This window comes from Danio aesculapii, chromosome 18 (genome assembly GCF_903798145.1).
Source record: "Danio aesculapii chromosome 18, fDanAes4.1, whole genome shotgun sequence".
Classification (NCBI taxonomy): Eukaryota; Metazoa; Chordata; class Actinopteri; order Cypriniformes; family Danionidae; genus Danio; species Danio aesculapii.
In genome coordinates, this window is record NC_079452.1 from 23,170,303 (window position 1) to 23,182,865 (window position 12,563).

At 40.0% G+C, this 12,563-nt stretch overlaps 1 protein-coding gene across 1 annotated transcript; it reads left to right on the forward strand.

The window, feature by feature from the left end:
• Nucleotides 1-1,138: 1,138 nt before the first annotated feature.
• Nucleotides 1,139-12,346, forward strand: chrnb4 (cholinergic receptor, nicotinic, beta 4 (neuronal)). The gene is made up of 6 exons (XM_056478814.1): nt 1,139-1,236; nt 5,465-5,610; nt 5,826-5,870; nt 6,048-6,157; nt 7,308-8,310; nt 10,637-12,346. The coding sequence occupies exons 1-6, from the start codon at nt 1,149-1,151 to the stop codon at nt 10,808-10,810; spliced, it is 1,566 nt and encodes a 521-aa protein (XP_056334789.1). The 5' UTR covers nt 1,139-1,148; the 3' UTR covers nt 10,811-12,346.
• Nucleotides 12,347-12,563: the final 217 nt, after the last annotated feature.

Sequence of the window (12,563 nt, forward strand, 5' to 3'; positions counted from 1 at the left end):
ATAAACTCATGTCAGTAATATTATTGACTAATATGAGCATGTTGATCTGCTTTATGTACAGTGCAGTGTGTTCAGTCTTATTCTCTGGCTTTCACTACACATATTATATGAGTCTTGCTTTGTTTAATAAGTGGGTCTATTTGGATTTGCATTTTAAACATTAAATACAAGTTAAAAGATATTATTTTTTGATTTCATATATTATGTTCTTAGTTATGATACTCCATAAATCATTCCACATAAATCTGCAGTTTTTTTATACAAAATTCTGCACAGAAATAGCAAAAAATATCTGCAGATTGTGTCGGCCCTCACTATAAGTTACACTGCAACCATTTAAAGCAACTTTCTAATAGTGCACATGAAAAAATATTATAGTAATTTAGAATATATACTGCAGTGTTTTTAAACCTTACTATATAAAAGTACTTGAAGTATTGACTACTTTACTTTACTACTTAACTACTATTATATCTGTTGTGGTGATCCTACAGTTGCTATGGTAACACAACAACTACAATAACTGATCTGTTGTGGTGATTCTACAGTTGCTATAGTAACAGCAACTACAGTAACTGATCTGCTGTGGTGATTCTACAGTTGCTATGGTAACACAACAACTATAGTAACTGATCTGTTGTGGTGATTCTACAGTTACTATGGTAACACAACAACTACAGTAATTGATCTGTTGTGGTGATTATATAGTTGCTATGGTAACACGCTAGAGCATTCTTTAAGAGACAGTTGTAGATACCGACCGAAGGGTTACATAATGAGCAGTTAAAAAGAAACGTTGATCTATTATTAAACTTTTTTATTGTACAAATATGATTTATGTATTGATATAAATTATCTGCATTAAGAGTTATTTTTAATCTATCTGGCTGTATATTATCATTATGAACTAATGAAACTTATGTGAACTACTAAAATACACTGAAGAACTAGCAACTAACCAGTAAATATTGTGCGGTGGCGCGTATCGGACGGGCGGACGAGCGCGTGCATGGAGGAGACGCGCACGGACACGCGCAGCCGCCGCCGCCGGTCCCAGCGCTCCTCATCTTCATCAGTGCTCTTGGCTCTTCTGAACTCCTGCTTGTGTGTGTGTGTGAATGAATGGCGGTGTGTGTGTGTGAGACGGAATGGAACTGAAGAGATGCAGAATCCAGGTCGGATCCACCATGACGCGCGCGCTCTGCGTCCTCCTGTGCGCCCTCAGCCTCGCCAGAAGTAAGTCCACAACTCCTGCATCACACACCGGGTAAAACACACTCCATCCATCACTGATGAGTACATCTGACACGCACATCATCTGATAAACTAACGCACAGACTATGCATTCAGCTTTTAACGCATTTAAATAGCAAAATCGCGCGATTGTCGATTGTTCGAGTCGTAAAACACCACAGTGTGCGTTTGTTCATTTACCTGGCTGTTTATGAGTAGTATAAGACATACAGAGCGAATATTTAAATGTGCACAAACTTTTTAAATAATAAAACTAACTAATCACATCATCTGCATTATCTGTGCACTCGCGATTTTCCATTATTATAGTGTTTGTATCCTCAGCAGACATTCAGTGTGCGTTTATGAGTAGCCTCAGACATAGAGGTTAAGTAATTAAACGTGCACTTTATTTATTTTAAACGCTATTTATTAAACCTAACAGTGAGAGAACAATCCTGCAAATCAGGTGTATTTCCCTACTGTAGATCAGACATGCACATCATCAGCTACAGCAATGCATAGACGAATTGCTTTCAGCTTTTATTCATGAAAACGCGCGCGTGTGTGTGTGTGTGTGTGTGTGTGTGTGTGTGTGTGTGTGTGTGTGTGTGTGTGTGATGTTCATTCAGCGTCTGATATTCATCTGAGGCCGTGTTTTTGTGTGTGTCAGTCTCCTCTGTGTGTATGAAGACAGCCTGTGGTCATGAAACACTCTCATTGTCTGACACGGCTGCTCTTCTGCTTGTATTGAAAACACACATGCAGTGTGAGCAGAGGGGAGTGAGGAGGAGGATCGAGTTTAATGCTGGAGCCTGTGTTTATAGATGTGCAGTTTAGAGTTAGGGTCTCGAGACGCTCCAGAAAAGCTAAAGCCATCATCAAATCACTCAATGAGCTGTAATCATACCAAGCTCCAAAACACACACACACACACACACACACACACACACACACACACACACACACACACACACACACACACACACACACACACACACACACACACAAATTTAAATATGACTTTGTTTGGGGTGGCTTGGTAGCTCAGTTGTTAGCACTGTGGCCTCACAGCAAGAAGGTTGCTGGTTTGAGTCTTGAACCAGATACAGTGATACAGTGTTCATCATATATGAGTTCATTCCTCTCATATCTCTTTTACATTAATGTTTTCTACAGCATGCTTTACAATATATTTCTGCAATACATTATTCAGCACTGAAGCCAAATCTGGAGCTAATCTGTCAGCAAGAAGAATAATCTAAGATCAGATGGAAAAACAAGAGTATTTAGCTTGTTTTCAGGAGAAACTCTCTTCATTTTGACTCATTATTTCTGAACACAACACTATATTTACTGCTGGTCTACAGAAAGCTGACTGAGTTAAGAGTTTGTAGATATTTGGACTAGAAACAAGACATAAAATCTAAGTAAGAGCAGCATTACAACACTGAAATATACTGGAGTAAAGGAAGAAGAATTCCTGAGAAAAGCTCCTGTACTTGAACATGTGTTCCCATAAACCATCTAAACCCTTTAATGAATCAGAGACACAGAGAAAAGCTCCTGTGTGTTTCAGTTAGTGAAGAATGAGGACAATAACACACCTGATTTACAGAGCGCACTAAAATAGATTTATTTATCAGGAGCGAGTGCATACGTGGATCAATTCACAGTGTCCTTCGTCCACACGCTCCAGAGTTTCACTATAATGCTGCTGATAACAGATTCTTCAAATCAACACGTTCACTACAATAAAAACATCTGAAGACTTCTTTCAGACTGTTCCATTATTGAAGTTCAGCCTCTAAGATATCTAAAGCTGAAATAAAAGGGAAAATCACCTATAATAGTAAATTAATACACATCACAATTAATCAAATCAAATATAATAACAGCATGAAAACTGCCAGCTCTCCTCCTGTGTTTTCATAAGAAATAAATGACATCTATTAGTGTAAAATGATTATTATTTGAGCTCAAATGTGGCTACTTGGTATAACACTATGAATGAATGAATACAAATGTAGGTTTTATTTAGGCGTTCTTCTGTACTGTATTGATAATGGTAAATTTAGTGAGTGTTTTACAGTGTAGTGGTGTTATTGTAGGATCATTAACAATATTATTATAGTTTATTATTATTATTTTTAGCCTACTATGTTCATTTTTATTTATAATAATAATAATTAATGTTAATATTAAGCTCACCATTTCATTTATTTATAATATTAATGAATATTTTTTACATTTTAGTACAAAATCTACTATACTATTATCCTTGATCATGAGTAACAGGACTAAAATATATATGTGTGTATTTTAATGCTATTTAATAGTGTTGTGCTTCATTTTCCTTCGGCTTAGTCTCTTTTATCATCAGTGGTCACCACAATGGAATGAACTGCCAACTATTCCAGCATATATTTACACAGTGGATGCCCTTCCAGTACTGGGAAACACCCATACACACACATACACTACAGCCAGTTTAGTTGATCAGTTCCCCTATAGCGCATGTGTTTGGACTGTGGGGGAAACCGGAGCTGCCGGAGGAAACCCACACCAACACGGGGAGAACATGCAAACTGCCAACTGACCCAACTAGGACTCAAACCAGTGACCTTCTTGTTGTGAGGCCACAGTGCTAACCACTGAGCCACCGTGCCCCCCAGTGTTGTGCGTGAGTTCTGTTTATTTTCCCCTTTAGTTTGCAGGTCATCTCTCATGTTTAGTGTGTTCAGAGGCAGTGCTTACTCTGAGCGTCTCTAATTAACACAGATCACTGCTCATTAATATTAATTGAGCACATTTAAAGCTCAGAGAAACATCGATGTGGTTAATTCTGCCTTTACTGGGGTTTACTCTATAGTAAAGATGCTGAAGTGTGGCGAAAAAGAATTCATTTGAAGAAAGTTTGCTTAGAGCGATCAGTAATGAACATTCATTTCATTAGAAGCCAATAAAAACTCCTCAAGTGTTGATGTTCAGAGCCAATCAGGAGATGCCAAAGAACACACGGCGTCTCAGCATTATTATATGAGCTGCATCTACACAGAAGCTGTTCACAAGAGTCTGAGATGCTGATCATCATCATCATCATCACTGCTAATAATGCTGTGTTACTCAGAGTCTGTGTCTCTGTCTAGTCCAGATATCTAACTATACTCTATATCTGTATACATATCATATCTGCAAAACACACACATCTTCAAACACAAACCAACAACCCATCATACACTCTACAAAAGTAACTCAATGTTGGGTCAAATATTGGTAAACCCATTATTGGGCTTTTTTTTGTATTTAACTTGAAATACTCTTGTAACCCAACAGTTCACCCTAAAAAAGTTGGGTTGTTTTAAGCCAAAATTGGGTCAAATAAAGAAAACCCAAGAATTGTAATTACACTTTAAAAATTAATTCTATTAAATAAAAATATATATATATTATATATATATTCATATTTTATTCTAGTTAAATTTATAACCCAACATAGTTTTGAGTGAACTGTTGGGTTAAAAATGTCATTTAAATCTAATTTAAAAAAATTTAACACAACAATGGGTTTATCTATATTTGACCCAACACTGGGTTGTGTTTTTAGACTTGTGTGTGATGCAGTGCTGGGTTGCATTTTTTAGGAGGTGTGTGTTTCACTATAAAAATGCTGGGTTGTTTGTTTTAATCCAGCTTTAGATCAAATATAGAGAAAGTCAACAGTTTAATGATTTCACCTAAATCTTAATTACATTGAACCCAAGCTGGGTTAAAACAACTTAGCATTTTTTGAGTAAACTGTTGGGTTAAAAATGTCATTTAAATGTAATTCCAAAAATTAAACCAACAATGGGTTTGTCTATATTTGACCCAACTGTGTCAAAGAGAGTATGATGCAGTGTTGTTGGATTTGTCCAAATTTGACCCAATATTGGGTTAATACAACCTAACCTTTTTTTAGAGAGTGAACTGTTGGGTTAAAAAATTATTTTAAATGTAATTTTAAAAATTAACCCAACGATGCGTTTACCTGTATTTGACCCAACACTGAGTTGCATTATTAGACAGTTATACATGCAGTGCTGGAGTTGTTGCTTTGTGTTTTAGATTGTGTGTGTTTCACACTAAAAAATGCTGGGTTGTTTTAACCCAGCGCTGGGTTAAATGTGGAAACAGCACTGGGTTAAAGCAACCCAGCCAGTTTGAGAGTGCAGTGTGTGCGTGTGTGCAGGTGGTGTGTGTGCAGACTCAGAGGAGCGTCTGATGAACTGGCTGCTGGGTAAACAGCGCTACAATAAACTGATCCGGCCGGCGCTGAACCGCACCGAGAGAGTGACCGTCCTGCTGCAGGTGTCTCTGGCACAGCTCATCAGTGTGGTCAGTACACACTCACACACATATATTTGACCCAGCATATTTTATAGTGTATAGTACAGACTGACTCTATGCATTACTGTAGGTGTGTGTGTGTGTGTGTGTGTGTGTGTGTGTGTGTGTGTGTGTGTGTGGTGACTGTGCTTTAATGCTGCTGAAGTGGTTGTGCTTTTGTGTACTGATCAGTGAAGTGTCTGTGTGTTATTGTGTGTTTGCAGAATGAACGAGAGCAGATCATGACCACAAACGTCTGGCTCACTCAGGTCAGTGTCAGACGCTCATCAGATCGTAATTATTACTTAATTAATTAAAGAGGCTTTCGTCTCTGATGTCCTTGAGACTGATCTCCAGTTGGCTCACGTTCACTCATCAGGCCATAATCCAGTGTGTGATTGTGGCTCGTCTGAGAAATAATAAGAATATCATCATATTATCTGCAGAACTGGAATGATTATCGTCTGTCGTGGGACCCGGCGGAGTATGAGGGAATCGACAAGCTGCGGATTCCCTCCAGACACATCTGGCTGCCTGATATAGTGCTGTACAACAAGTGAGTGACACTCTTGTTGCATTGCAAATGCTGCTCTTATTTAGAGTTTGTGTCTTATTTCTAGTCCAGACTTCTCCATTATCAGTCTGCATTTTCTAGACACGCACTAAATATAGTCTTCTTCAGAAATAATTCACAACAAACACAAAGTGGTGAACGAGGCGAATTCCACACATTCAGCACAAATGCATTGAGTATTTTGTGCCGTTTGCACCGCGGGACGGTGATCTGCTTCTGTTCGTACTTGGCATTGGCTTGTATGCAGTTTAGCCAGGAAAATACTTAATTCCTCGTTTGGTGTTAAGAAGGGCTGCACGATACTGTACACATCTGACATTGTGATATTTGTGATAAATAAAAATAAACGAATTGCAATTAATGATGACAATAGAGCAAGAAAAAAGTCAAATAAACAGAGCTTCCATAGAGTTGAACAGTATTCAGGTGCAGAAAGTGAATACCAGAATGTAAAATAACCCTTTATAGTCTTCATTGTATTAATAATTCAGTAAAAGTATTCTTCTTTTTAGTGCCTGAATGCTTTAAACGCTCTTGAATTGCCTTTAAAACACATGCAAATGATGAAGTTTGACTCTGTTATGGGTATACTTCGCAATGACTCCACAAATCTCATGTATTCTCAACTGTTGTGCTGATCAATAATCCCAACTCTACACTGCAGATCCTGTGATGTGACTATTGTGAACACACACACTGCGATATCCATGCTGAAACTATATATTGCGCAGCCCTAGTAATAACCCAGCATAACAGTGTCATTACTGCCCCCTGTTGGTTCAGCGTGCCCTAATCATGGATCATATTTCGTTTTCGCATCATCGTGTGGACAGATGTTTTTTAAAAGGAGAGTGGGGAAAACTCTGTTTATGAAAATATCTGTGTACATGAGGACATGTCCTGAGAATAACGTGGACACGGTCATGAAAATTCAGCTTTAGTCAGGGTATTCGACATGTAGCGTAACGTGGGGACCTTAGCGTATCTAATATTCTGTGTGCTCCGCAGTGCCGATGGGAAGGTGTTTACCTCGATGCTGAACTATACTTCAGCTTTTTAGTCAGCAGATTCAGGGATTTGGTTTAAAGTGGAAATCCTGTGTAGCGTATCTAAAATTCTGCCCTCTCCGCAGTGCTGACGGCACGTACGAGGTGACGGTGTTCACCAATGCCATCGTGCTCTTCAACGGCAGCATCGCGTGGCTCCCGCCGGCCATCTACAAGAGCGCATGCAAGATCGAGGTCAAGCACTTTCCCTTCGACCAGCAGAACTGCACGCTCAAGTTCCGCTCCTGGACCTACGACCACACCGAGATCGACCTGCTGCTGAAGTCGGAGGCCGCCAGCATGGACGACTTCACGCCCAGTGGTGAGTGGGACATCCTGGCGCTGCCGGGCCGCCGGACGGTCAGCCCGCTGGACGCCACATACGTAGACCTGACCTACGACTTCATCATCAAGCGGAAACCGCTGTTTTACACCATCAACCTGATCATCCCGTGCGTGCTCATCACCTCGCTGGCCATCCTGGTGTTCTACCTACCGTCCGACTGCGGAGAGAAGATGACTCTGTGTATCTCCGTCCTTCTAGCGCTTACCGTTTTCCTCTTGCTGATTTCCAAAATCGTGCCGCCGACTTCCCTGGACGTTCCTTTAATCGGGAAGTACCTGATGTTTACTATGGTTCTGGTGACCTTCTCTATTATCACTAGTGTGTGTGTGCTAAACGTGCACCATCGTTCACCTAGTACCCACAGCATGCCGGCGTGGGTGAAAATCGTGTTTTTGGTGCGACTGCCGGCGCTTCTGTTTATGCAGAGACCGCGGGGACATTCGGCACGCCAGCGTCTGCGGCAGAACCGCCGTCTGCTTGGATTGGCTGATAATCCTCGCAGATCTGCCATGTGTTCGTCTGCGTCTGCACTGCTGGCTGCGTCTTCAGCGTCAGCTCTTTCCTCTCCGGGACTCTTGTATAATAAAGTGCATTTCGGCTCTCGGAGAGCTGAAGGTCTGAATAATGGACAGGACCTGAAGGGGAACAGGCTGCACTGTGAATGGGGATCTGAGATTCAGGAGGCTGTGGACGGAGTTCGATATGTTGCTGATCACATGATGGGGAATGACGACGATCAGAGTGTGAGTTTATTTAATACACTGGAAATACTTGATTCTGATTGGTCAATTGGCAGATTCTTATTTGCAGATATTTAGACTAGAAACTAGACGCAGGCATTTTTCGCAGTGTAAAGCTAAATATAATTTAAAGGTGACAACTTTTCTTTTTCAGTAGAAACGCAATTAGCAAACAGAGGTGGGATAAAGCAGAGGTTACATTAGCGCTTGAGCCAAAGCACATTGTAAGAGCATCGATCTGCAGCTGAAATCAATGAGAGCCGTGCTGAATAATCCTGAGCTTCAGAAAGTGAAGAGGACAGCAGTCTGAGAGATGGAGGAGCTGCACATTCAATATCAACCCATCAGCACCTGTTAACACTGCCTTTATTAAATGACTACTAAAGATATAGTTCACTCAAAAATTAAAATGTCCTGTTAATTTACTCACACACAGCTCATCCAAGACGATGACATTCAGTAGAACTTTAACAGAGCTGAATCCGTGGTGATTTATATAACGGCAGTGAATGGTGACTGGTTTTTTAGATTAAAACTGAACACATTAAACCAGTGTATATCAATAGACCTGACACACTGAGGTCCTGTGAAGAGAAACGATCGCTCTGCGTAAGAAAATAAACCAATGGGTTAAACTGAGCCAAGTGTGGGTTAAAGTGACAGAGAGATGAAAGAGTGTGTTTTCTGCAGGTGGTTTGTCAAGCCCACTCACCTGTGTGAGGTAAACTGTGAATTAATCGATTTTTGAGTTTGTCGAATGATGTGGTGGGGGGAGATAAGAGAGGGTCCTGGTTTTGTCAGGATTACTAAACAATTTTCATTTATGTGTGAACTAAAGTCAGCATGAGCCGGAAGCTGCGACCATTTTTACTGTGACGCAGTTCTTGGAGAACAGGAATATTAAATTATAAAACAGTGGGCGTGGCTTGTTTTTTCTACTGCGAGCTGATTGGATGTAGTAAAGTAGACGGTTCTTTCAGAAAGATGGGGAAAAGGGTTTGGGGAGAGTTATTACCAGTGGTGGAGCGAGCACTGAAAAATCATACCCAAGTAAAAGTACCATTACTTACCTAAAAATGTAGTGCAAGTAGAGTAAAAGTATCTGCTGTAAATATTACTCAGAGTATGAGTTAAAGTAGAGCTTACCAAAGTCCTCAAGAGTAGTGAGTAGTGAGTATTACGCTGTATAAAGCTGATGCCTTTACATGTAATTAGCGGATGTGTGTAAACGTAACATTCTGTAGTGCATCTAGTTATTGCCCAGCAGACACACGACGTCATGAGACGTTAATATTAGGTTAGATTTAGGTCGTGATGTCAGGTGACCAAACTTTAATGTCTAGCCAGCGTCTAATGACAACGTTATTTTGATGTCCAATAATGTGATGTTGATATTTGGTTGATTTCAGGTTGTTATAAAGTGACCAAAATCCAACGTCGAGCTGACATCTTACACCAGCGTCATATTGATGTCAAACACTGACATTTATTCGTCAGATATGACAACCAAAATCCAACATCTGATAGACGTCATAGTGGTAACGTCCACACAACGTCAAGCTGTAACATCATTAGACGTTGATTTTGGGTTGGACATTAAACAATGACGTCGGCCTGACGTTAAGTTCTGACGTCAACCCAGTTTTCATTTCCAAACAAAATGCGACGTCTCCACAACGTTGGGGTACAACATCAATCTGACGTCATGATGACGTCTGGGTGTTTAAGGCTATTTAGGTCATCATACAGTAAACATACGTCATCTTCTCATCAGTGACCTGCATATAAACAGTCTCTGGGTCATTGTGTGTAGATTTTGGACATCTTCTTGGACATTTTTAATGCTTCCACACAGTTTCCTGCAGTTATAAATCTCTCATGTCTTGAGGAAGTTCAGTATGAGGCGATTTACCTTCTATGTGTGGTCTGATTGGGCAGGAATCACAGGACTGATTCTTCTAATCCCCATAGACAGGAGATAATAAAGCAGTGACTGCAGGTTAAAGGACAGTAGTGGAGTAACAGTACCGATACTGCACTCAACATGTACTCAAGGGAGAGTAAAAGTCCACATTTATAAAACTACTGCAGTAAAGTACAATTTACATTGCAGTATGTTAGACACCCCCAACACCTCAGACAGAGCTAATCTGAGAATTTCACCGAAAACAAACAGGAAGTGCATTTTCAGTTTTCAATTTTACATTACAGGGATGAACTGATTTATTTTTCTTAATGACAAGCAAAGTGAGCGGACAAAATCAACATGGTTTTAATTGGACGTGTGCTTTAACTCTCTCTCTCTCTCTCTCTCTCTCTCTCTCTGTAGGTCATCGAGGACTGGAAGTACGTGGCGATGGTGGTGGACCGGCTGTTCCTGTGGATCTTTGTGATCGTGTGTGTGGTGGGAACGCTGGGTCTGTTCCTGCAGCCGCTCTTCCAGAACCAGACCCTCGCCGTCCAGCAGCCCAACACCGAGCCCGCCAGACGGGACGGCATGTGATGCGAACACTGACTCAATTACATCCATCTTTAATTCTATTGCTCTGTTTACAATGTAGACTGTGTCAAAGCTTCACTGCAAACAATGCTTCTCTTACTTTTATTGTGCAGTTTCTATTAAAATACCTAAAAATTCTTGAATCAGTCAGCATTTTCTAGACAAGAACAAAATATAGTCATCTTGTTTTAGTAATGATAAGTCAAAATTAAGTGTGTTTTTACTTAAAACAAGCTAAATAATGTTCTGATTCATTTGACAAACATGATTAAATATACTTAAAAATGAACATTATATAAGAAAATCCAGTTTGCAACATCAACACCATAACAAGCTTTCTCTCTGCCACTAGTCAGAAACAAAAATAATAATACTACTACTACTACTAATAATAATAATAGGGCGTCACGGTGGCGCAGTGGGTAGCACAATCACCTCACAGCAAGAAGGTTCAGCCTCGGCTGGGTCAGTTGGTGTTTCTGTGTGGAGTTTGCATGTTATCCCCATGTTGGTGTGGGTTTCTTCCGGGTGCTCCGGTTTCCCCCACAGTCCAAACACATGCGCTATAGGGGAATTGAGTAAGCTAAATTGGCCGTAGTGTATGAGTGTGAATGAGTGTGTATGGGTGTTTCCCAGTACTGGGTTGCGGCTGGAAGGGCATCCGCTGTGTAAAACATATACTGGATAAGTTGGCGGTTCATTCTGCTGTGGTGGCCCCTGATTAATAAATGGACTAAGCCGAAAAGAAAATGAATGAATGAATGAATCATAATAATATTAATAAAATCCCACCCAACAGCTGGTTCAACCATGGCTAAGCCAAAAGTATATGTCTTTTTTCTTTTCTTTGTGCATGTGTATTACTGTGCTGTATATGTGTAGATAAATGACCAGCGTTCTAACATTCACATCAAATTAAAAATAATTTACTTTGCACTGCACAATGAAATGACCACACAAACTGTATATTTAGTCTCTGCATATTACACTGTGATAGGAGAGATTAGAGAAGACATTGTAAACAGAAACGACACATCTGTAAATCTCTGTACATTGGGGGAAAATGGTGGTATATTTACTTTTTCCACTGAAGAATTTGTACATTTACAAAATTACACAGCAAATGGACGCAACGCACAGCATTTTAAAGTAGCAAAAGCTGAAAAGGCCTATATTTTATTTACAGTGGGCTGTGTTTGACTGTGTTATTTAATCAGATGTGCGATTATTCATGTGTGTCTTGGGAAAGTCTGAACTCAACCATTTTAGTTTGTTTTCATATTTTTCTGTGCTTTCAGTTGTGTGAATGGTACACAATATGAGTTCATGGCTTATTTTCTGGTGTTCTTTGTCCTCTTTCTCTCATAAAAGCACATTTGCAGCTGAATTGAATGGGGCTTGTGAATAAAGAGCAATATGACTATACACTGCGCCACCTGCTGGACACATCAGGCTATTACTCACATTGACACATTCGTTCTGTTGATGATCAGTGCTAAATACTCTTTATATTTCATGGCTTACCAGTGTCATACATTAGCACAGGTCAGAGCTGGGTGTAGGGGATTTTATATTTTCCCCCATCAGATTCATATACTGTGATATTTCCGAGCAGTGTCTGATTCTGAGAGTTATGGAGAGGGAGAGTTTGACTTCTTTTAAACCTGCTGACATGAAAAAATACTGTAGTAATTTATAGTAAATACGGTTTATATTATAGTATCTACATCTCCTTAATGAATGTTCCAACATACTG